Consider the following 26,883-nt stretch of genomic DNA (forward strand, 5'->3'; position numbering starts at 1 on the left):
AGTTTTCCAATTACAGCACTGGATCGCATAATGCGGCATTGTGCGCAGCATCGAGTGTTCCAACAACAGCAACGCTTCGCACAGTTGGACACTCGAAAAACTTTTGCTCGCGAATGTGATGCGCAAGAGTTACCAACTAGTCCACATAAAATTAAAAGTATTTTTTCGTATTGAGTTGGTATAATTAATGTTTATCTTATTATCTATCAAATTTCATTATTTTTGACAGTTGTAAGTGTATTTTATTATTATTGATAGATAATTATTATTGCAATAAGATCAAATACATACAATAAAACAAACTATATTTAACTATCATATTTTCATTTCTAATCTTTAATTATTGATGACTAACTTAAACGAATTTATATTCTTTCTATTATTTTATCTTTATATAATGAAATCATGAATGTTTTCAAAGATTTTAAGAATTCAAATATACAGGTGAACAAATATTTAGATTTTTAGATTGCCAAACTTTCGAATTTTTCTTCAAAACTTGAAGCAATACCAACACGATCTGCTGCTGCATTTTTTAATTATTCTTTTTCAATTAACCATGTTCAAATACGGCATCGTGTGGCAATGAATCGCATTGTGCTCTCGTAATTGGGAAACTACCATAATCAAAATGAAAAATGAAAAACGTGTATCAATGGATTTTAGAAAATTAATATCGAATAGTTTTTATAATCAATAAGAATGACAAAAGTTTAATAAAAAAAAAACTACTCATTATTTTTCAACGGGACCAACGGCAATCGAAAGAGCTCTAAAAAATAGGAAATACGTATTTTTTTATTAATTATGGAAAATTAAAATTTAAGATTTAAATTATCTTCTATTGATAATTACTTTATCACACTTATCAGCAGTGACAATTTATTTTCTTCTTTTTATTATCGATTCTTTTCCATAAAAACAATACACACAACTATAGTTTACTGAATTACACGTTCTTTTCTCTCGATCTAACATAATATTCATTTTGAAGAATCTAAACAAGTCATAAGATTATTTACTCATATAAGGTAATAATAAAACTAATTCATCTTTTTATTCATTAATGATGTATATAAAATGTGTGACAATTTTATTCGTTATATGTACTACATTTATGATATTGATCGAAAAAATGTTCAAGAGTCTTGAATCAAGACACAATGACTTTTTACACCAAGAACAACGAATGACCGCTAAATTTTTACATCCTGGAATTTCACAGTGGGTATTACAACGATCACCAAATGCGAAACTTACAGGATTTTCTAATTCGTTTGGTTTTATCTCTACGTAACCACTTTTGAACCGAGAGTACTTGAAAAGATCTTTATATCGAGGAGATGAACATTAATTATGAGTAAGCGATTGTGACTTAATGATGTTATTTCTCAAATGTAAATTTAAATCTTGACCCATCAATATTACACTGTCAGAAAAATGTTTGACAAAGTTTTTCCATATTCTGAATCTGAAAACATCAAGTAACTGAATATTTCCAGTTGTTCTTTTTGGTATTATCATTATTTTCAAATTCTTATCAGAGGGTTTGATAGCAGTTACAGCTTCTGGACAGTGTCCAGTCCACGAATCCAATAATAATAAATTTCTTGAACCAACATTCGGAAAAGAAAACATGTTTCAGCCAAGTTTTGAAGTAGTCTAAACATAAACATGAAAATGAAAGTAGCGTTTCAAAAATTCATTTAAAAAAAAAGATATTCACGAAAAGGAAGTTTTTTCTATCGGTAAGCAATTAATTACCTGATGTGAGTTTTCCAGATTTTGATGGGCCTACATAAACATTATCTGTTTTGGACAGTGTTGATTGAACCACTGGACCAAATTTTACACTTAGTTCTTTTAAAACCAGAAATAATGGAGAAAGCAGCTTTCCATCTGCAGAGATAGTTCTGTAGTTGGTTTTATCATGTAACTATGAGTTGTAGAAGAAACTGATTGCATCAAGCATTGAACCTGTTTGTCACCTTCAACCGCTAAAGTTCTTCCTGAATGCATTTTTAATTGAAACCCGCTTCGGTCAGAATTAAAAGTATTTGACAGACCATAAATTGCAATTTTTTTTCTAACATTTCCAACAAATTCTTTCGATTTTTCCATTAATATTTTTTTATCTTCAATGGTTTCGATGTTACAAATTTATTTATTTATTTTCCTTGAAACAATTCGATGAGCTTTTTTAAAATCTAATAACCACTTTTTAGATGCTTGAAACCGGAAGTCATCAAATTCTATCAATTTTTTAGCTTGTAAAGCCCATTTTTGTAAGTCTGAATCGTGTACAATCATACCAGCATCTAGAGCAGCTTTGTTTTTCTAATGTATAAGCACAAATTCGAGCTATTCTTTCTTTATGTGTTCCTCCCTGGTTTATTTGATGTGCCCATCGCCTCAACTGTCGGGTTGATTCAACTTTTTAAAACTTTTTTTTAACAGAATTTATACTCAAATTCTTTTTTTTCCCACTTCGCCAATATTCAACAGCTCGTAACTTGTAGTCATAACTTAAATTTTTTTCATCTGTGGTACACGCATCGTAAGAAGATTCAGGATCATAAAGTACGGATGCATATTCATTATCTTCTACAATTTCAACTTCACAATTTTTATATGGTTCTCCAAAATGTAAAGTTTCTTCTTGTATTGCTTCAATTACGGTATACTCGTTCATAGCTGTCATTAATATACTCTCTAAACTGTTTTTCAATTGTATTTCTTTATTATTTATCGGTGAATTTGGAATATTCATCGTTTGAAATGTAGCCAATAGTAATTGAATTACGTTCATGGGATTCACTCTCATATTGGAACTAGTAAGACGAATGATATCACACAGAAAGGAACCGTTCAACTGCCAGAAAATATTTTTTTCAACTTCTTAATTATTTCCTATCCATATTATCAAATTTATACCGGCACTAATATCTGTGTTTACACTCTATGATATTTCTAGCTATTTCTATTAGAGCTAGAAAAATACGATACACAATGTTAATCATCACTATCTGAATTACAAAATGTTTTGTCATCTTCATTGCCAGATATGAAGAAATCCAAGTCTAATTATTAATTCAACTGACTTTTGTGAACTCCTTAATAATATTATTCCTTACGTTACATCTCATAAATTTTTATACTTACATTTATAATTCAGAAAAGAAATTAGTTTTCTTATCACCTTATATGAGTAAATAATCTGATGACTTTGTTTAGATTCTTGTACATTTTTTAGCAGATTTCATAAAAATCTAACTATTGCAGCCGTCCTCATGGCGCAAACTTTAAAAAATTTAGCCATTTTCTGACTTAGTTTGTCGAGGTGACTCGGAAAACGTAGTTTATTCAAAAGTTAATATATCTATGTATCTAAATATATTAGAGTGTGTTATTTTAAGGCGACTTTTTTTAACGAATAAACAGGCTGAAAACTTGCATAAAGGTAGAACAGAAGCCTGTTCAAAGCAGAGGTCTTAATATTAATATTAAGAGGTGCCTGTCCCAAATTTTTCATTTCCTATTTAAATACAATGGGGAAAAAAATTCATTTTTTTATTAATTTTTCTAGCTCGGTATACTTATCTTATATACATAAGTCAAAAGCTTTTTTTAAAGAGAATTCAACGTTCTACAAAAAAGGTTTCTAACTCTTTTATAGTAGAGATAGCCGTTCTAAAGATATTCAAACGTATACTTCTAAATGTATAAAATTTTGACTACTCAAGTATTAAACTGATACAAATTGATTTATTACTATCTTGAAAATTATTTTTATATGTAAAACTGGTTCTCATGATGCGCTTACATTTTCATAAAGCTAAAAGAAAAATTACTTATGTATCAAAATTTTTTCTTCTTTATTTCATTTACTGTAAGAAAAGCATGACCCGAGTTGAATGAATTTAATCTTTAAAAAGTTTCACGGAATTATTTATTTATTACTTCACTCGGAGAGAAAAGAAAAGTTTGGAAAATCTAAAAGTGCACGTCTCATAACGCTCATTTATCACAAAAAAATCTGGAAAACGGTTGACCCTAAAGCCCATCCCTCACAGTAAAAATTTTGCGTCATTGCATCAAAAAATGTTGTGTTAAAAATTTTTGATTTAAACATTTAACACTTTTATGTGTAAATTTTACATTTAGTGTGTTAAATTAACACAGAAAAGTGTTAAATAAACACAAGAAAATGTTATAGTGCATTAAGATACGAGTGGCTTAAATGAGCGATTATGACACGCCGTGAATGATCGCTCATTTAAGCCACGAGTATCTTACACTATTTTGTAGCACCAGTGTCCTAAATTCGTCTTCAGTTTTATCCAAATTTAAATATAAAAATTAATTAAAGAAAAGCAAAAATAGTATATCATGCATAGCAGGACCGCAAGCATTCCAAATAAATAAAATTTAGAATGCTAAAATAAATTATTGCTTAAAAATAGTCTAATACTATAATCTAATTGTAGTAATCGACAACGTCGCACGAGTTGCACATACTATTTTTGATTACAAATGCGGCGATATATGTGGGCCCAAAATCGGGGTCCAGGGGCAGAGCCCCGGTGGGGTCCAGGGGCGAAGCCCCGGCGGGGGGTTGGGGGGGAGCCCCCCCAGTCCCAAAAACAAATGAAAAGTTAAAAAAAAAGAAACAAATATATATCAAATAATAAATCCAAAGTGATTAATATTAATTAACAAAAAATAAATTCACACATTGAAACAATCAATACATAAAATTAAATAACATTAAACTTAGCTGTCACTTTATAATTTTTTAATTTTCTTAAAAATGTTAATTTCCACTTTCTATTTATACTTTAAATCATAAAATGTCAAATCTTAACGAATATTCATCTTTCTTCTGATTGAACTTCAATCGTGAAATGGCAGTTTTGGAATACCATACATTGAGACTCTTCAAATTTTTTCACGCACAAACCTAAGTCTTGATCATAAAATACTGTAGAACAGATAAATGAATGAGGAATTTCACAATCGTCGAATTGAGAAGTTGAATTTTTCTTTCTTACAACAGTATTTTCTTGCAAAGTAGATTAAAATTTTTTTTGATGGCGTAATGTATCAACTTTAACTTCATTTGATGCTGATGAACAAGGTTGGTCAAAGTTTGATAAAACATTATCTTTGGGTTTGGACATTGGGACTGCTGTTTTAATTAATTTTTCATTTAATACTGGTAAAACATTTGGAATTTTTGTAAAATTTTTTTTCGTCGAAACATCTGAATCGGTTGATTTATTCAAAACGGTAATGTTTGTAATTAAAGGAGATGGTTTAGTAGATGGAGGAGTGGATCCAACAGTATTCGTTTTTTTATTCAAAACAATTCCATTGGTGATCATAGAATGAGTACGTTTTTTGTTGTTAACGGAATCGGCAATATAACCTTCAACTACTGTTGATGACTTCCAAGCACTATGTCTCTTCATCACTGTCATATCACCTCCAGCATCAGCTAACAATGTGGCAGATATTCGACGGAAACTATGTCCTGTGTATTTCTTTGCATTTTCTAATTTTAAAAATTCAGCAATGGTTCTAGGCATTGAACCAAACTTGTTAATTCCTATGGGCTGACAAGTACAGCGACCATTTTGGTAATTTAAAAAAAATCTATCTGTTTTACAGGTTTGGGACCTAGCATCCACATATTCTTTTGCGTAGTCGCAATATATACCATTAATGGTAAATGATCTTGGCTGATTATTTTTTGTTATCGGAGCTTTAATAAATAAAGTGTTCTCATCAATTTTTTTGACATCTTTCAGTTTCATGTTCATGAATTCACTTCTTCTTAAAGCACCAGAAATTCCAAATAATAAACAAACCTGCAACAGTAAGAATAAAATAAACAAATGTTTAGACTATACAGACATTTTTATACTAAACATATCAATAAATATTTAATTACCTTTGTAGCAAGATATTTATTATCAGGGGCTTCATTTAGAAATTTTTCGATATTTTCTTTTGTAAAAACTTCAGATTTTTTAGCAACGTATTTACACATTTGTTTCTCCAAAACAAACGATACTTTTTTGTAATTACCAATATCAACATCATCAAATGCTTTGATAGTAGTTTTCAACATCGAATGAAAAGCGCATAAACTGGGAGGGGCATATTTTTGATAAATATTATCAAAGTATACTACATTTACATCTTCAGCAAAAGAATTTGATTTAACATTTTCTTTACGCCATGCTTTAAAAGCATTATAAGTTGCTACATACATTTGTCTAGATTTTGTTGGCATTAATTGTAAGGCTATATTCTTCGCCTTTTCTTTTATCTCGTCAGGAACAAAATCATAATAATCATCGTCTAAATCACTGTAATCACTGTCCATATATATTACGGAATAAGATTGTAGTTAAATTAAATAATGTTCAGAAAATATTTCACACCAGAATAATGTTTACGACTGAGCGAAATCGTTAATAAAAAACATTTGAGAATCATTAATAGAGGTTTTAGCATACTTCAGACTGAATCATAACCGACAAAAAGATGTAATTTTAATCATTAATTATTTATTATTTTGTATTTTTTCGGGGCTTTGAATGTTTTTAAATATATTTTTTCGTTTTTTTTTTTTGCGGTGAAAGTCAAATTTTTAGAGCAGAAATGTATGAATTGATCGTAAATATGAGCCCACAGCCTAAAAAATTCCTCTCTACTCGTTTCATAATTGTTTATTTAAGTCAACAGTTGAGCGAGTCCTAAATACGAATTCAGGATACGCAGTGCTATAAAATATTTAACATAACCATTTTTTACACAAAATTTTTTGACGCATTGACGTAAAATTTCTTACTGTGCTGCAACTACCGCTAATTCCATATCTAAGCGCTTAAAATTAAAATTATGAAGTTTTTGAGCTCTTTGAGTCAAAAGTCCGATTAAAGTTATAAAGAACACTATTTTTAGAACATTTGAACCGATCAATCAACCCATTTTCACGTTCTTGGCAACGATCGACGTGGTTTTTTAGACTCAGATAATTATTTTATTTCATCAAAAATAATCCAAAAGAAATGTCGACGTTATATAAAAAAAAAATTTTTTTTCGATTATTCGTTAATTCATTCAATAATTATTGCGGTTCAAAAGTTTAAAAAATAGTGTTCAATGAAACTTCTATCAGACTTTTGACTTAAAGAGCTGAAAAACGTCATAAGTGCAATTTTAAGCGCTCAGATTTGGAATTAGCGGAAGTTGCAGGGATGGCCTTTAGGGTCAACTGTTTTCCATTTTTTTTTGTGATAAATGAGCGTTATGAGACGTGGACTTTTGGATTTTAACCAAACTTTTCTTTTCTCTCCGTGTAGAGTAATAAATTAATAATTCCGTGAAACTTTTTAAAGATTAAATTCATTTAACTCGGGTCATGATTTTCTTATAGTAAATGGAATAAAGAAGAAAAAAACTTGATACATGAGTAATTATTCTTTTAGCTTTATGAAAATGTTAGCGCATCATAAGAACCAATTTTACATATAAAAATAATTTTTAAGACAGTAATAAATCAATTTGTATCAGTTTAATACTTGAATAGTCAAAATTTTATACATTTAGAAGCTTACGTTTAAATATCTTTAGAACGGCTATCTCTATGATAAAAGTATAAGATACTTTTTTAACATCCTGCTAAAAGAAACTTAGATTTTCGAAAAATCGGGAACTTATTGGTTCCTAGCCTTACAAATATAAATAATGCAGTGAAGCGGGAAAGAGTAGGAGTTACGGTAATTATTACGTGAAGCGTTCCACATTCACGTAACAGGATATTGGTAGGAAAGGATTGAGAAAGGAATGTGGAGAGGGTCATCTTAATGTGAGTTTATAGAATATGCGAGAAAAAATTATTAGATAGCTCGGACTGGGATTCGAACCCAGAACCTTCCGAAGACATGTCGGCTACTCTACCATTTGAGCTATCCGGTCTATACTAAATTTCCATTCGTTTATTCTATATACATTAAGCCACACCGTCCATCTTACGGCAAGCATTTTTACAAATATAAATAATGCAGTGAAGCGGGAAAGAGTAGGAGTTACGGTAATTATTACGTGAAGCGTTCCACATTCACGTAACAGGATATTGGTAGGAAAGGCTAGGAATTTCAGAGTTATTCCGAAAAAACACTTTTTTTGGTTTTCTATCGTTCACGATATCTCTCGAACTAATCAACCGATTTTGATCAGACTGGTGGCGATCGACGTGGTTTTTTGAGGTTAAAAGCTGATCAGTTTTTGAAGTCAAATCATTGAGCCGTTTAAAAGTTATTCCAAAAAAACCACATTTAAAAAAAAATTTTTTTTTTCAGATTTTTTAAGATTTCTCAAAATCTATTCATCTGAATCGTTCCAAATAGTTTTCAAAATCTAAGTTTGGTCAAGCCCTTTTAAATGGCATTAACCGCGATGAAATCGGTCAAGCCGTTTGGAAGTTATTAGCGGTTCACATACTTTCACACACACACACACACACACACACACACACACACACACACACACACACAGCGCCGGCTTTGTAGCAGCATCGGTAGATGGCATTCGCTTTTACAGCTGCTACGCACCACCTAGCCTCACTATTGTTGAATAGATGGACTTTCTGGATCGACTGACGGAGGACGCGAAGCAGTACAGTGGCAATAGCTGGAGATTTCAACGCCTGGGCAGTGGAATGGGGCAGCAAACACACCAACGCTCGAGGTAAAGAACTACTGGAAGCTTTTTCTACGTTAGATGTAGTATTGTTAAACAGCGGCGATGCGCCGACGTACACTAAAGGAGACGCAAGTTCTATTGTGGATCTTACTTTTGTCAGCAGCAGCCTCATTAGAAGAAACTACGACTGGAAGGTGATGGAGATCTACACGGCCAGCGATCACAATGCGATTCTCTGGGGAGTATCAGAGGACCAGAATCCTAGAAAACCGGCTAAGAAACTTGACATCGTTGGGTGGAAGGTGAAATCCTTTGACCCAGGTGCTCTAGCAGCAGCCCTAAATAGTGAACCGCTTACTACTGGATCAGCAGAAGAACTGACCAAGGACTTAATGGAGAGAGTGACCCAGGCTTGCGACACCTGTATGCCCCGTAAACGGGGCATGAACCAAAGACCTTCGGTGCACTGGTGGAACGAACACATCAGCTTCCTACGGAAAGAGTGTCTTAAGAAAAGAAGAATATCTCAGCGTGGTTATCGGCGGCCTGACTCAGCGGAACTAGTCGCAGAATACAAGAAAGCTCGTCGACATTTAAACAAAGCCATCAAGGATAGCAAGAAGAACTACTGGAAAGAGCTAATCAACGCGGTGGACAAAGACTTGTGGGGTAGACCTTCCAAGATAGATGGCACACCTGAAATATCAGCCAATGCTGTCTCCTACGTGTCTTCAACTCTTACAGAAGATCGTGACTGCGCTGTTTCCACGACAGCGCGTTTTCAACTCTCTGTTGACACAGGACGAACTGAATGATATTCCACCTGTCACGAAAGAAGAACTGATGGAAGCTTGTAGCCGCGTCGGGAATAATAAAGCACCGGGATTGGACGGAATCTCTAATATTGCCTTGAAAACATCTATTAAAGCAGCGCCAGCGTTATTCCTCGACGTCTTCAACATCTGCTTGAAGAAAGGGATTTTTCCTCGGAAGTGGAAACAACAACGGCTGGTACTACTTCCTAAAGGGAAAAAGCCACCGGAAGAACCGTCATCTTATCGTCCACTCTGCATGCTGGATACAGCCGGTAAGATACTAGAACGTATAATCCACCAAAGGATCGAAGCAGTTGTCGATCCACTCTTAGCAGACAATCAGTACGGATTTCGGAAAGGACAATTAACCCTGGGCGCGATCAACCTGCTTGTCGGTATAGCCAAAGACGCAATCGCCGGTACTAGATGGAAGGGGGGAACGACGAAATATTGCCTGGTGGCAACTTTAGACATAAAAAATGCCTTTAACTCCGCCAACTGGGATTGCATTATGTAAGCCCTTCAAGAGATGAACGTACCAGGATACCTACGAAGGATAGTCGCTAGCTACTTCACAGATAGAGTCCTGAGATATGACACGAAGAATGGTCTAAAGGAGTATGATGTTACTGGAGGTGTACCGCAGGGTTCTGCTCTCAGTCCACTTCTCTGGAATGTCATGTACAACGGATTGCTGAGGCTGAAACTACCAAGATATGTCAAACTGGTAGCATACGCGGACGACGTAACCGTAGTAATCGTCGCCAAACTTCTTGATGAGATAAAACATATGTTCGCTATCACCTTTGAGCGAATTAACCAGTGGATGGACACAGTAAATCTACAACTGGCTAAACAGAAGACCGAGGCTGTACTTATCACTAGCAGAAAAGTAGTGGAAACGATCAATCTAAACGTCGGAGACCAAGAAATCACATACCAACCATTCATTCGATATCTGGGAGTGATGCTCGATGCCCGACTTAACTTCAAACAACAAGTTGAACACGTGACCTCCAAAGCATCAGCAGTAGTAGCCAACCTAGTACGATTGATGCCCAACATCGGTGGCCCGAAGCAGACAAGGAGGTCATTGCTATCATCAGTAGTTACATCGGTCCTCACATATGGTATGTCCATTTGGGCCGACGCACTTGAGATCCAAGAATCATGGAGGAAAGCATGTCCAGTTTACCGACTGAGCGCGCTAAGAGTAGCCAGCGCCTTTCGAACAATATCAGAGGAAGCAGTGTGTGTCATTTCCGGAACTTTGCCGCTCAGAGTCCTAGCTGAGGAAAGACGAAACCTTTACCAACGAAAGAGGACAACCGCACAAAGTGCCGAGGAGCTCAGAGCTAAAGAATGGCAGAACAGCATCGCACGATGGCAATCGCAGTGGGACGCCGCGACAACAGGGAGATGGACACACCGTCTCATACCGAAGATCGACGTTTGGCAAAACCGAAGTCATGGCGAGATCAATTACTATCTGACGCAGTTGTTGTCAGGACATGTATGTTTTCGGATGTATCTTCGCCGCTTCAAGCATGATGATTCACCGGAGTGCCCGTCCTGCCCAGGAATCAATGAAGACGTGGAGAACGTTTTCTTTGAGTGCCCACGATTTTACCCACAGCGAAATGAGCTGGAGATGATCTTAAAGATGAATGATCTTAAAGAAGAAAATCCAACCAGAGACAATAGTAGAAGCAATGTTGTTATTAAGAGCCTCCTGGAACGCCATCAGCACATTTGCAACAGAAGTCCTCATAGACTTGCGTTCCATCGAAAGAAGAAGAGCAAGTGACAACAACTAGAAGAAAGGTAAAATAACACCTTAGCTACCAGAAAAAAGAGCAGTAGCTAGATCCTCCCCTCACGAAGTATTGCCTAACGGCGGTTTCTATGAGGGATTAGGGGAAAGAGGAAAAGGGGTTTAGGGTTTAGTGCGTAGGGGTGCTAGCGTCGAGTTTTAGTATGACACTGCGTCGAGTCGCCACATATCCAGGCCAAACAACTATGCCTAGAATCCGTAAAAAGGATTCCGCCCCCCCTTAAAACAAAAAAAAAAAAAAAAAAAACACACACACACACATATACACACATATACATAGACATCGTGACAACCTCGCGGGGATAGTCAGGGAAGCTTCCTGTGACCTTCAAACGTCAAGACCTGATGAAAACTCGATTTTTGCAAAACGGGGTGAAAACAATAACCCGATTTTTTAAAATCTTCGATTTTCTTAGCGGAAAGTTAAAAATTTTAATTTTCTAAAAAAAATTTTTTTGCTAGTATACGAAGGATTCCAAATCAATCGGACCGTTTTAAGGAATTTCAATAAATTTTTTTTTTTAATGTTTCAATTTTATATTTAATTTCTACAAAAATTGTATTTTTAAGTCAGTAAAGTGAATAAACAAAAAAAAATAATTTCTTAAATTTTCAGTATAACGAGAATAATGTCTCAGTAAACCGCTTAAGTTGATGTATACGAAATAAAAATCCACTTTAATAGTACTCCTGCTTGTACCAGTGGTAACGTGAACGACTGAGGACCTCAAATACGCAAGTTCGAGCACAACTAACGCCAAGAATTTTTTCAATCAATAATTTTATTTCAATCTAAAATTAAATTCACTAATGAGTTCTAATATGTTATGAGTATCAAATCTTGAATTATTTTTAATTTTTTCGAAAATTTCAATATTTTTTCGTTCAAAATTTAGATCGGTTTCTAACGGGGATTTCCCTATTGGGACCCAAGAGGGATTGCCCAATGAGGGCCACATAGGGCTTTGCGTTACATCCCTATGTGTGGTCTCTATTGGGCAACCCAATGAGGACCCATTAGGTCTTACATTAAAATTTCTAGTTGGGTTATAAAAATTGATTATGTATTCAATTTGCATTACTTGTACTTATTTCAAATTCTGCTCTACAAGTAAGTCTCGTAAGTAATCAGGTAGCATATCAGTCATTCAAGCGTCAGATTCAGGTCCCTGGTTCGATCCCCGCATACGCTGAATTTGTTTAATTTTTTTAGAAATAATTATATGTAATTCTATATAATAATATAGGGCCATTTTTTTTATATTATTATGTATAAGTATATATAATCTTTTTTACCCAGGTGTATTTGTATACATCACCGTAGGTCTTTGTCACAGTGTGTATAATCATATTATAAGCTTGTTTCAGCATTTAAAGCCAAGGTCCGACGGTGGGTATAGGGACATGTAATAAGGAAAATGAAAAAGCATAGTATTGAAAATTGGCAATAGATTATAGCCCCTTGTTCGCTTGGGTGATTCCCATAGTATCGATTGCGAGCACAGGGACTAGTGATTTCGATAAACGGTTCGAGAGGTCCTCGTGATCGGACACGAGGCCTCACAGTTTGTCGTGAAAATAAAATCGGGAGACGAGCGGTAGCCCGCATAGTGTTAGGAGTGTGGATATAGCGCCTTGGTTTTAGTCCCTTTGTTGGTAAGTACTCACAAATTGAGCTGATTTAATATCCACACGTTGCGTTGTCTTCAGGCTCATATAATTTGTTATTAAAAATTATTATTAGTTGTCGAGTCAAGCTTGTTATTAGTAAGGGGTATTCATAGTGAAATACCTGTCCCGAAAGCCACGCGTTTGGGTCCTAGAATCAGCGGGTATTTATTTAATTTATAATTATATTTCGTCGAGATAATCCGACTGAGGAATCCGGGTATATCTCAGTTCAATATTGTTTAGATATAATTTCTATTAGATTATCAACGTCACCGTAAAATAATCAAACGGTCTACTCAGGGTCTAGACCAATAATTAACCCTTACCGGCCACACCTCACCCAGGCCACATAACGGCCACATGGGGTAACTCATTACCCCACGCTGAAAAACCCGGTTGGACAAGATGTGTCCATGTTTTGAGACTTTTAATTAATTATGTCATGTTCGTTGACGAGTTCTTCATTATTTCTAACGGTTTAAGAGTTGCTTAATTAATAGATGGCGTTCTAACAACTGGTCACATAAATCAAAATTTTAGAATAATAGATTTTTTTCAAAAAAATTCACTTTTCAGATTCACGGCATATGCCGTTTATTGTATTTATTTGGGAATTTTAAGACTTTCAATTCCAGTTTTTTTAAGCCTGGGATAACTAGTCACCCCGTGTGGCCGGTAAGGGTTAATAACTGTACGTGACAATATTATTGTCATTATATAGTCTATCCGGCAGAGGAATTCGGCTCTAGACTTAGTTTTAAGTAACATCTTCTGAATAAATAGTTTGTTTATGTTTGTAATTAATAGTTTATGATATATTAATTACTTTTCCTCCTTTTCTTTTCCATAACACTAGTATATTATTTCTTTTCCTCTGAATATCTGCAGGCAGATTAATTAATAAAATCTAACGCCCTGGTCCTATGTTAGGCACCATGTAACAAAAATTAACTAATTTAACGACTACTCAACGGTTGAAACGTCGAGTAAAATAGAATTTCGTCCAGGTCGCCCAAAACAATAACAAAAACGACTCAGGAGGTACTCTTTACCTCCCGAGAGCCCGCTGCAAAATCTCAGGCTGGATCAGTGCACGTAGTTTGGATGCCAGCTATTTTTTGATAGGAAATAGCAAATCTCTACTTACCCAGAGTGTTCCAACAGTAAATTTCGAAACGAGAGAATGTGTAATCAAGTTAGAGAGAGAGAGAAGAATAAATATATAATAAAATATGACATTCAATATAGATTAGAAGCGAGTAATTGTTCAAAAGGTGGTCGTAAATGATAGTTAACGGAATATATTTAAATTACAAAATACTTAAACCTAATTAACCATGCCAATAGTTTCTTTTCTTCATGTACAAAGTCACTTAAATGCTAACTATTGTTTATAATTTTTTTTAAATATCAATTTTATTCTATTATATTCGTTAAATAAACAATTTATTTGTTTAACCCTTTAATGTTCCGGAAGCGCAAAGAATCTCGGTGTGAGCTATTAGGGGTGGAGAGAGCCAATCATAGTCCGATATGCGGTTGTGTGAGAGACGATTTAGTTGTAGTAGTGTGTTCATGCGTCCCTTCCTACTATTTTTCTGGCCCCCTCTCTAGGGAAAAGACTATAGCTTTCTCACTTACAGAAAAAGACATAGGATTCGAATTAAGGGAGAAGATGCACTCAGAAGCGTAAAAAAGGTCTATTTTAAAAAATTTATTTTTTACAGTAATTAAGTTTATGTTACAAAATAAATTATACAGAGTTTTTATACAATGCTTTAACTTAACATTTATGAAAAAAAAAAATATATATATATATATATATATATATATATATATATGTATTATTTATTAAAATATCGCCATATTGGTTAGATCCTCTCCCGCGAGTAGAGCTTCGCGGTGACCATCACAGCAGCCTTCTAGATCATCTGAATTCGAAAAACCAAGGGAAACCTTTAGTTTAATAATAAATCCAGTCTTTAATCGAAGCTTTTTTTTTTTTTGAAAATTTACAAAATGGTGACATTCGAAACTTTGGACTCTGATTTTCGATAAAAAGTTTAAAGTTAATTGTTTAAAAAATATAGTGATTGTCAACAAAAATCAATATCCTTCGATTAAAGACTTGTTCTTAATGCCAAAAAAATATTATTAAAATTTCATTAATATCCACCGAATGGTTTTCGAGTTATATTAGTCACCGAATGGAAAAACACAGTTTTGATAAAAACGCGTTTAAAGTTTTTTAAAAGTAGATCTTGTTTAATTTTGGTGTTAAGCATCTAATTGAATGGAAAAAGTTAAATTTTGCGTAATTTTATCTGTTGAATCTGAATATCACATTTTTTGCTGATAATTTGAACATTTAATTGTTTATAGCTAATTGTTTAAATAATTTCTTTGGAAAATTTCATTTTTTTAAATTGATTTTCTATTTTCGTATATTTTAAAAATTTTTTAAGTGAAAGTATTCTCTACAAAATTTGGTTAAATTCTATATTCATCGAGTTATTAAACTTTGAAAAATTTTTGCTCGAAACATTTAGTCCGTACTACAACAGTCTTCTTTATGATTATCGCTCCACTCTTCATACTCAGCAGTAAGTATTTTAGGTTTCATGTATTCACACAGCTTACAATAACTACTCTTGATATTTAAATCCAGAACTTTTCCCGTAAAATAACCAATAATCGTTAAAACTCCAAACGAAGAAGTAAAGCCACGTTTTTGCCATGTTTCATCTCCAGAAACAGTCAATTCATTTGTTTCTTTATTTTCAGCATTTGATGTTTCTCGTTTTTCTTTATCTACAGCTTTTTTTAATAATGATTCAGCGACACTTTTACTACTATCTAGTATTTGCTTCAATAACATTTGGAAAGTACGTTTATCTAAAAATTGTGGCATGTCCATCAGACCACAAAATTTTCGCATGGCTTCATATCCCAATCCTAGGACTCTACTTACAAATATGAATCGTCTATTTATTTCATAGAAACGTCCTATAAAAGAACATGAGGGAATATTTTCGTGAACGCAAGTATTACAAGCCTAACAAACTAAGAACACTTTGATCACGTTCCGCTGTCTTTGGATTGAATACATTTTTTCTTTTGACAGTACGTGATTTACGAGCACCATTAGACTTTCGAAGTTCTCTTAAACCTTTCGCACGATCCATGATAAAATTTTCAAAACAATTTTCACAAATCAAAAAACACGTGTATCGACTACTCACTTCCAATGTCAAGTGTAAAATGAAATTTAACCAAAAATTTTCAATCTTATACTTGAAATTATTTTGTTCATACAAGATAATAGGCGTGACAAAACCGGGCGCTTGCATCTGCCGTCCGCCACCTGCTCTAGTCACAGCCGAGAGGTTTAATGTTGCTTCAGTAATTACTAAATATCTTGAAAACTATTCATCGGATTGACTTGAAATTATCAGAGAATATTCTTAAAATATCATACTTTAAGAAAATAAAAGAAAATCGATTTTTCAAAAATCCTAAGTGCATCATACCCCCTTAAGAGTCGGGATCAAAGGCCGAACATTAAAGGGTTAAGTAAACTTTGATTAACTCATTAATGCCTGGTGTGCAGAATTCCTTAGAGGCATCACCAGCACTGGCTTGCGTAACTTAATCTCAAAAGTTTGAAATCGCGAATTACAGATATAGTATTCCATAATAATAAGACCGTAATCTAATTTATTAATTAATAGATCATGAATATTTATTAATTTCAAAACTCTTCGAGCTCGTAAATACAATTTGTGTATTTTTTTGAGCTCTCCGAGCTTAAAAAAATTGCTTTTGTATGCTTTCCGCTCATCGAGCACAAAAGTTAGATAGAAGTTTGATATAACACTATTTTTTGAATTTTCAAACCGCAATAATTTTTGAATGAATGAACCGATTCCCAAGCGGGTGGTGGCATTCACCGCAATTTTTGAAGTTTCATATAGAATCTTCAAGTCTAAATTGATAAAGCAAAAAATTTCGGAGAAATTTCAAATAAACCCTTTTTTCGGTTTTCTTTCGTCAACGATAACTCACGAACGAATAAACCGATTTTGACCGGACTGGCGTTGATTGACGTGTTTTTTGATGCTAAGCGCTGATTAGTTTTTGGAATTGATCGGTAAAGCCGTTTAAAAGTTATTCCAAAAAACCACTTTTGAAGAAATTCTTTTTTGGTCTTTTTGCGATTTCTCAAAATCTATCGGTCTCAATCGTTCCAAAGTATATTTAAAGTCTCGTACTAAGTTTGGTCAAGCCCTTTCAAATGGCACCAACTGCGATCAAATCGGTCAAGCCGTTCAAAAGTTATAAGAGGTTTACATACATCCACACACACACACACACACACACACACACACACACACACACACACACACACACACACACCTGCGGCAGAGGAGAAACTGCTACCAGACGCGTCTCCCCGTAGCGGATGGGTTGACACTCGCTGTCCTTGGATGACACTAGGTCTCTTAGTTGATGAGGTACAGAGAGTAGGAGCTAAATAAAATACACTCTCGTGGACAAAACTCCCCTTTAAATGGGTTGGTCACACTAACTGACCTAGCAAGACGATTGGTCCCTGCTGTAACTCACTGGGAGTGTCCGGAACCTGTATCGTAGTTTCCGACGATGCAGGCCACGGCTGATGTGAGCTTGCTTTGCCGAGGTGTAAGTTGCAGCAGTGGATCAGGAGCCAGCCACTTCGGGCCTTGATCAGGAAGTACGCAGTGAGTGTGAGAGATCGGAATCTTCACCGCTCCGAGCAAGTCTAGTCCGTCCGTGTATTCCGGGACTGGCTAAGTGTCAGCTAGGCCTCAGGAAACTGGGGTAGGAGTACTATCTCCAAGGGTACGCCCGTTCCTAGTTATGACAACCCGCTCCACTCCGTACGATGCGCTGGTAAATCAAAAAAGTATGAGTAACCCACAGGAAACAAACAAGAGTGGAAACGGGCTACATGCCCAACAAGCAGCGATTGACGCAAGCGCTGAAATGATGCGTTCGCAAGCGCTCAAACGCCTTGAAAAGCTGATCAGTGAGCTGAATGATTTCGTCCAACCAAAGGTCAACATCCACAAAGAGATAAAATCCAAGATTACTGGTGTAACTAACGCCCTTCAAAGGTTTGAGGAGCTGGATGAGGAGTGGCGCTCATCATTGCAGCGCATTTCTCATGCTACACCGGAGAAAGCCTGTCAGGCTGTCGTCGTGACTGACGAAGCAATGGACACCGGAGCTGAAGGTGATGGTGAATCAGTCGTTGAAGACAAGGGTGAAACTGACACAAGCCCTGGAAAGAGAAAGGACTGAAACTCGCCAGAGCCAACCGATAAAGTCACAAAGAAGAAGGACTTGAAAAAAAGCCCTCCCCAACGACTGGCAGGGCAGGTCGACGAACCTAAGAAGACGACTGACTGGGAAAAAGTACAGTCTAAGAAGGAGAAGAGAAGGCTAGTGAGAGAGCAACTACCAAAGTAACCGCCGAAAGAGCCCCGGCCGGAACCTAAGCGGAAGAAACCGCGAAAATGGACCAGGCCTGACGCTCTGATCATCCGTCCGGTCGAGAAGGAGAAGTACGCCGAAATATTGCGTCGTATAAAGCAGGCCGTCCCTGATGAACAGGTCGGCACAACCGTGGAAAAGATCCACAAAACCAAAACTGGGGACATGCTGATTACGCTCTCAAAGAAGAGTATCGACGAAGGCCAAGCCTTGCAAAAGACCATCATGGATATTCTTCAAAAAGGCCGAAGTAATCTGCAAAGTACCGCAGGAGACCATCGAGATCCGAGACATTGATGATGACACGACAAAGGAGCACATTCAGACTGCCCTGAAAACGGAAACCGGAGAAACTTGCGAAATACCACTAGAGGCTATCAAGATCCGTAAGGCCTACAGAGGTACGCAAACGGCTACAGTGACACTACCAGCAGCTGGAGCACAACAGCTCCTGGAAGGAAGCGGCAAAATAAGGATTGGCTGGGTCAATTGCCGAATAAGAGCAACTAGAAGACCAGTCCAATGCTTTAAATGCTGGCACGTCGGACATGTTGGGTCCCAATGTAAAAGCCAAGTAGACCGGTCTAAACTCTGCATCAGATGTGGACAAGAAGGGCACCGTATCTCTGACTGTAAAAATCCTGCCAAGTGTGCAATATGTGCTAAGCAGCAAGGAGCAAAGGACGTGGCTCACCATGCCGGCACCCACAGGTGCCCGGTATTTCAGGAGGCGCTCCAGAAGTTGACGAACAAACAACTATGAGGATACTACAGCTCAATCTCAACCATTGTGAGGCAGCGCATGACCTGCTCATGCAATCCGTGCGAGAATTAGAGCTTGACTTGGTACTAATAGCAGAGCCATATAAACACCTGAGTACCCAACCCTGGGAAGCTGATAGCACATCCAAAGCTGTCATCTGGTCATGTGGCAAGCTCCCTTTCCAAAATGCAGTCGACAACAGCAATGCCGGCTTTGTAGCAGTATCAGTAGAGGGCATCCGCTTCTATAGCTGCTACGCACCACCTAGCCTCTCCATTATTGACTTCACTGATTTCTTGGATCGATTAACTGAAGATGCGAAGCAATACCATCCAGTAACGATAGCCGGAGACTTCAATTCCTGGGCAGTTGACTGGGGCAGCAAACATACCAACGCACGAGGGAAAGCACTACTAGAGGCCTTTACTACACTAGATGTAGGTTGGCTCAACAGTGGTGATACGCCGACCTACACCAAAAGTGACGCAAGCTCAATTGTAGACCTTTTGTCTAGACCTCACTTTTGTCAGTAATAGCCTTGTTAGAGGTGACTACAACTGGAAAGTGTTGGACATCTACACTTCCAGCGACCATCATGCGATATTCTGGGAAATATCAAACGACCAGAACCTCAAGAGACCAATCAAGCAGTCTTACATCGTTGGTTGGAAGGTGAAATCTTTTGACCCAGAAGCATTGCTAATAGCCCTCGATGGTGATCCGATCAACACTGTGCAGAACAACATATTAAGGGCCTGATAATAAGAGTAACACATGCATGTGATGCCAGTATGCCCCGTAAACGTGGCATAAATTCGAGACTTTCGGTGCATTGGTGGAACGACCACATCAGCGTCCTCCGTAAAGAGTTTCATAGAAAGAGAAGAATCTCCCAGCGCGGCTATCAACGGCTCAACTCAGTGGAGCTGATCGCAGAGTACAAAAAGGCGCGTCGTGAACTGAATAAAGCCATCAAAGAGAGCAAAAGAAGATGCTGGAAAGAGCTTATATACGAGGTGGATAAAGACGTGTAGGGTAGGCCTTATAAGGTGGTTATGACCCACCTGAAAAAACAACAAATGCCATCACCTACGTGTCCTCAACTTCTTCAGAAAATCGTCACTGCACTGTTCCCACAGCAACGCAACTTCGATTACCAGTTGGCGCCAGGCAAACTGGATGACATTCCACCTGTCACAGAAGAAGAACTGCTGGAGGCCTGTAACCGTGTAGGGATTAATGAAGCGCCGGGATTGGACGGAATCCCTAATATAGCCTTGAAAACCATCATAAAGGCAGCTCCAACATTATTCCTCGACGCTTATAATGCATGCCTCAAGGAGGGGACTTTTCCTCGTAAGTGGAAACAGCAACGATTGGTACTGTTACCTAAAGGGAAGAAACCACCAGAAGAACCGTCATCTTACCGACCACTTTGCATGCTAGATACGGCGGGTAAGATATTTGAACACATAATTCACCAGAGAATTGAAGCAGTAGTCGACCCACTCCTGGCAGACAATCAGTATGGATTCCGAAAAGGACGATCAACCCTGGACGCAATCAAACAGGTTGTTGATACGGCCAAGGAAGCAATCGCAGGAACCAGATGGAAAGGTGGAACGAAAAAGTATTGCCTGGTGGCGACACTAGACATCAGAAACGCCTTCAACTCCGCCTATTGGAAATGCATCATGCAGGCCTTCAAGAGAAGAATGTACCAGAATACCTGCTTAAGGTCGTAGCAAGCTACTTTGAAAACAGGATCCTGAAGTATGACACGAAGAACGGTCCGAGGGAGTATGATATTACTGGAGGGGTACCACAAGGTTCAGTTCTAGACCCGCTCCTGTGGAATATTATGTATGACAGTCTATTAAGACTAACTCTGCCAAGAAACGTCAAACTCGTAGCATATGCAGATGACGTAGCCGTAGTGATCGTTGCCAAACACCTTGACGAGATAAATCATATGTTCGATCTCACTTTTGAGCACGTTAACCGGTGGATGGACGCAGTGAACCTGCAACTGGCGCAACACAAGACTGAGGCAGTACTTATTACCAGCAGAAAAGTGGTAGAGACCATTAAGCTGAAAGTCGGCGAACAAGAAATCACATCACAACCTCATATCCGATATTTGGGAGTGATGCTTGATGCCCGACTCAACTTCAAGCAGCAAGTGGAACATGTCAGTGTCAAAGCGTCAGTAGTGAGGGCTAGTCTCGCACGACTGATGCCGAACGTCGGAGGCCCAAAACAGAGCAGGATGCTATTATTGTCATCAGTAGTCACATCGGTGCTCACTTACGGAATATCCATTTGGGCCGACGCATTAAAGACGCAAGAATCATGGAGAAAGGCTGGACCAGTATATCGACTGAGTGCCCTACGAGTAGCTAGCGCCTTCCGCACAATATTAGAGGTAGCAGTGTGTGTTAATTCCGGTACTCTGCCTCTCAGAGTCCTAGCTGAGGAAAGACGGAACCTATATCAACGAAAAAGGTCAACCACACTGAGCCCTGAAGAACTTAGAAAGGAAGAACGGCAACACAGCATCGCAAGATGGCAACAAGACTGGAATGCTTCAGAGAAAGGTCGGTGGACGTACCGTCTCATACCTCGGATTGATGTGTGGTTCAGCCGGAGTCACGCTGAGATCAACTATTATTTAACGCAGATGTTATCAGGACACGGATGTTACCGGAAGTATCTTCACCGCTTTAAGCACGATGATACCCCAGAGTGCCCGTCCTGTCCAGGGGTCAATGAAGATGCGGAGCATGTTTTCTTTGTGTGTCCACGTTTCAACCAACAGCGCGATGAGTTGGGGAAGATTCTGAAAAAAAAAACCCAACCAGAGTCAATAGTAGAAGCAATGTTGTCGTCAGAAGCTGCCTGGAACTCCACAAGCACTTCTGCTACAAAAGTGCTTACCGAGTTGCGATCCACTGAGAGGAAAAGAGCAAAAGACAGAATCTAGAAGGAAGAAATAACATCTTAGCCACCAGAAGGAAGAGCGGCAGCTAATTCCTCCCCCCGCGAAGAAATGCCTTACGGCGATACCATGGGGGATCAGAGGATAAAAGAGAAAGGGGTTTAGGGTTTAGTGGGTAGCGGCGTCAGCGTTGAGTTTTAGTATGACGCTGCGTCGAGTCGCCACATATCCAGGCCAAACAGCTATGCCTAGAAGCCGTAAAAAGGATTCCCCCCCTAAAAAAAAAAAAAAAAAAAAAAAAAAAACACACACACACACACACATACATGCATGCAGACATACAGACATCATCGCGGAAACAATCAGGGAAGCTTCCTAGGACCTCAAAACTTCAAGATCTGATGATAACTCGATTATCGAAAAACGGGGTAAAACCAATAATTTCTCGATTTTTGAAAATTTTCAATTTTCTTAGCAGGAAGTTAAAAAAAAAGTCCGTAAAGCCTTTAGGGGTACACAGACAGCCACAGTGTCACTACCAGCAGCTGCAGCACAAAAGTTACTGGAGGGAAACTGCAAAATAAAGATAGGCTGGTCTAATTGCCGAATGAAAGCAACGAAGAGACCCATACAATGCTTCAAATGCTGGCACTTTGGGCACTTCGGATCGCAGTGCAAAAGCGAAGTCGACCGGTCTAAGCTCTGCATAAGGTGCGGAAAAGAAGGACACAAAATTGCTGATTGTAAAAATCCAGCTAAATGTGCACTGTGCTTTGAACGGCACGGCGTAGAAAAGGCGGCTCACCATGCAGGCACGAACAGATGCCCCATCTTCCAAGAAGCGCTCCAGAAGATAACGAAGCCAAGAACATGAAGATAGTTCAGCTCAACCTCAATCATTGTGAGGCTGCGCATGACCTGCTCATGCAAACTGTGCTCGAATTAGAGGCAGACGTAGCACTTATAAGTGAGCCTTATAGACATCTGAGTAACCAACACTGGGAATCCGACAGCACTAACAAAGCCGTCATCTGGTCCTGCGGTAAATGTCCTTTTCAGAGAACAGTCAACAATAAAGAAGCTGGCTTCGTAGCAGCATGGGTAGACGGCCTCCGCTTCTACAGTTGCTATGCACCACCTAGTCTCTCTAATGAGCATTTTGAAGACTTCCTTGATCGGCTAACTGAGGACGCAAGAAAACACTTTCCCGTGGCAATAGCTGGTGACCAATTCCTGGGCAACAGACTGGGGCAGCAAGTTCACTAATACACGTGGAAAAGTACTTCTCGAGGCAATGGCCACTCTGGACGTGATCCTTCTTAATACCGGTGACACGCCAACGTATACTAAGGGAGAGGCAAACTCAACTGTTGACCTTACATTTTCAACAGTTGCTTAGCTCGAAGAGGTTTTTCTTGGAAAGTATTGAATATCTATACAGCCAGCGACCATAGTGCGACACTATGGGAAATATTAACTGGCCAGAAACTAACAAGAGACAACAGGAGCGCTAGCGCGGTTGGGTGGAAAGTTAAGTCTCTCGACCCCACTGCTTTAGTAGTAGCCTTAGACTGCAATCCGATCATCGTAGAAACTGCTGAAGAGAAGACCAAGGACCTAATGAGAAGAGTCACCCAGGCTTGCGACGCTAGTATGTCTCGGAAACGTCGCATAAATTCAAGACCTTCAGTGCACTGGTGGAACGATCACATTAGCATTCTACGCTCGAAGTGTCTTAAAAAAAGAAGAAAGTCTCAGCGTGGCTACAGACGATCTAACTCCGCAGAGCTGTTGGCAGAGTATAAAAAGGCCCGTCGAGAACTGAACAGAGCCATCAAAAAAAGCAAAAGACGTTGCTGGAAGGAACTGGTCGCAGAAGTCGAGAAAGATCCATGGGGCAGACCGTATAAGGTGGTTATGACCCACTTGAAATGCCAACCAATGCCATCACCTACGTGTCCACAACTCCTAGAGAAGATTGTTACTACGTTGTTTCCCCAACAGCTGGTATTCACCTACCAGTTGGAGCAGCTTAATTCTGAAGAAATCTCAACTATCACGTTGGACGAGTTGATAGAGGCAGGAAATCGAGTAGGGAATAATAAGGCGCCGGGATTGGACGGAATTCCTAATATTGCCCTGAAATATGACACGACGAATGGTACGGAAGTGTACGAAATCTCCGGAGGAGTGCCACAGGGATCAGTCTTAGGTCCTCTGCTATGGAACATCATGTATGATGGCCTCCTGAGAATATCATTGCCTACGGGAGTCAAACTTGTAGCATATGCAGATGACGTAGCTATCGTGATTGTCGCAAAGCACCTCGAAGAGATAGAAATGGCATTTGATATTACATTCAGACGAGTCAATTTGTGGATGGACATGATGAACTTGCAACTAGCCAAGCATAAAACCGAGGCAGTGCTCATCACCAGCAGAAAAACGGTAGAAACCATCAAGTTGAGAGTCGGAGAACAAGAAATCACATCACAACCATTTATCCGTTATCTGGGAGTGATGCTGGATGCACGACTCAACTTCAAGCAGCAGGTGGAACATGTCAGTGCCAAAGCGTCAGTAGTGAGGGCTAGTCTCGCACGGCTGATGCCTAACATCGGAGGCCCAATGCAAAGCAGGAGGCTACTATTGTCATCAGTAGTCACATCAGTGCTCACTTACGGAATATCCATTTGGGCTGATGCACTGGAAACCCAAGAATCATGGAGAAAAGCTGGACCAATATACCGACTGAGTGCCCTACGAGTAGCTAGTGCCTTCCGCACTATATCAGAAGAAGCAGTGTGCGTCATTGCTGGAACCCTACCTCTTAGAGTTCTAGCAGAGGAAAGACGGGCCCTTTACCAACGAAAAAGGTCAACTGCACTGAGCCCTGAAGAACTTAGAATTGAAGAACGGCAGAAGAGCATAGGCCGATGGCAACTACAATGGGATGCTGCAGAGAAGGGTAGGTGGACGCACCGTCTCATACCTCGGATCGACATTTGGCTTAACCGGAATCACGGTGAGGTCAATTACTATCTTACACAGATGTTGTCGGGACATGGGTGTTTTCGAGAGTATCTACACCGCTTTAAGCACAATGACTCTTCGGAGTGCCCGTCCTGCCCAGGAGCTGCTGAAGACGCGGAGCACGTCTTCTTTGTATGTCCTCGTTTCGATCCACAGCGTGAAGAACTGGAGCGGATCCTGAACCAGAGAATGCAACCAGATTCACTAGTGGAAGCAATGTTGTCATCAGAAGCTGCCTGGAACGCTACCAACACGTTTGCAACAGAAGTCCTTAAAGACTTGCGCTCCACCGAAAGAAGAAGAGCAAATAGCAGACGATAGAAGGAAGGTAGTTAACACCTTAGCCACCAGAAGGAAGAGCAGTAGCTAGATCCTCCCTTCACGAAGTAATGCCTGACGGCGGTTTCCATGAGGGATTAGAGGAAAGAAGGAAAAGGGGTTTAGGGTTTAGTAGGTAGGGGCGTTAGTGTCGAGTTTTAGTATGACGCTGCGTCGAGTCGCCACATATCCAGGCCAAACAACTATGCCTAGAATCCGTAAAAAGGATTCCCCCCCCCCCAAGGGAAAAAAAAAAAAAAATACACACACACACACACACATACATGCATGCAGACATACAAACATCATCGCGGAAACAATCAGGGAAGCTTCCTAGGACCTCAAAACTTCAAGATCTGATGATAACTCGATTATCGAAAAACGGGGTAAAACCAATAATTTCTCGATTTTTGAAAATTTTCAATTTTCTTAGCGGGAAGTTAAAAAAAAACAAAGACGTAAGACTCTTATTTCCGTCGCAAACAACTTAAATTAAATAACTTATTCCGATTATGCGTAAAATTCGCTTACTAGTTTATTATTGATCAATCATTATCAATGGAAATCGTCGATTGGTCGATAATTCGTGAATAACAGTTATTATACTCATCACAATCCCTCAAAGCTTTCAGTCAAACTAAGAATTTATTCTAAGTTTGTTCATACCAACTAAAGTTTGTTTGTACCGTACCGATCAATGTCATTCCTTAAGTATAGCAGCAAAACAGCAAGACTTAAAGTCTATAGGAAAAAATTGTCAGCCCGAGATTTTGGATTTTGTTAACTTGAGAACATGTTCCATTGCATGGTTACAATGTTTGTGCTGGAAAACTTCAAACTAGGCCAGTTTCATGTACGGTTTAAAATCTCAGGCTGTCATTTTTGTCCCATAGACTTTAAGTGAACTTTACGTATATTTTAATTATATTTAAAATACATAAAAAATAATGTTAGCTGATAAGAAAGATTATACAGATTGTGACAAATAATCAGATACAGAAAAGCACTGAATTTGTCACGCCCTTAAAATTTTTTTCTGTTCAGTCACATCTAAGACTAATATAACGTTAGACTAACGAACTTAGTCGACATAATATTGTACAATATGCTTAAAAATTAATACAATACTTATCTATCTGTATTCCAGACTGTACAATCCGGAAAAAATTTAAATAATAATATGTGGCACACTATTAAATTCTCGAGACGGGCAAATTCCATGAAATTTCTGATAGATTCAGAACATCTTATCGAAGGTAAG

The 26,883-nt window shown here is 38.3% G+C and overlaps 1 protein-coding gene across 1 annotated transcript in view; it reads left to right on the top strand.

Annotated features, from left to right (window-relative positions):
* Positions 1–26,883, top strand: part of LOC123263793 (neurexin-3-like) — a 763,584-nt gene that overhangs the window by 408,852 nt on the left and 327,849 nt on the right. Inside the window, exon 21 of the mRNA XM_044726803.1 lies at positions 26,770–26,878. Coding sequence (XP_044582738.1) covers positions 26,770–26,878 — 109 coding nt within the window. The remainder of the gene's footprint in view (positions 1–26,769; positions 26,879–26,883) is intronic.

Source organism: Cotesia glomerata, linkage group LG1, assembly GCF_020080835.1.
Source record: "Cotesia glomerata isolate CgM1 linkage group LG1, MPM_Cglom_v2.3, whole genome shotgun sequence".
NCBI lineage: Eukaryota > Metazoa > Arthropoda > Insecta > Hymenoptera > Braconidae > Cotesia > Cotesia glomerata.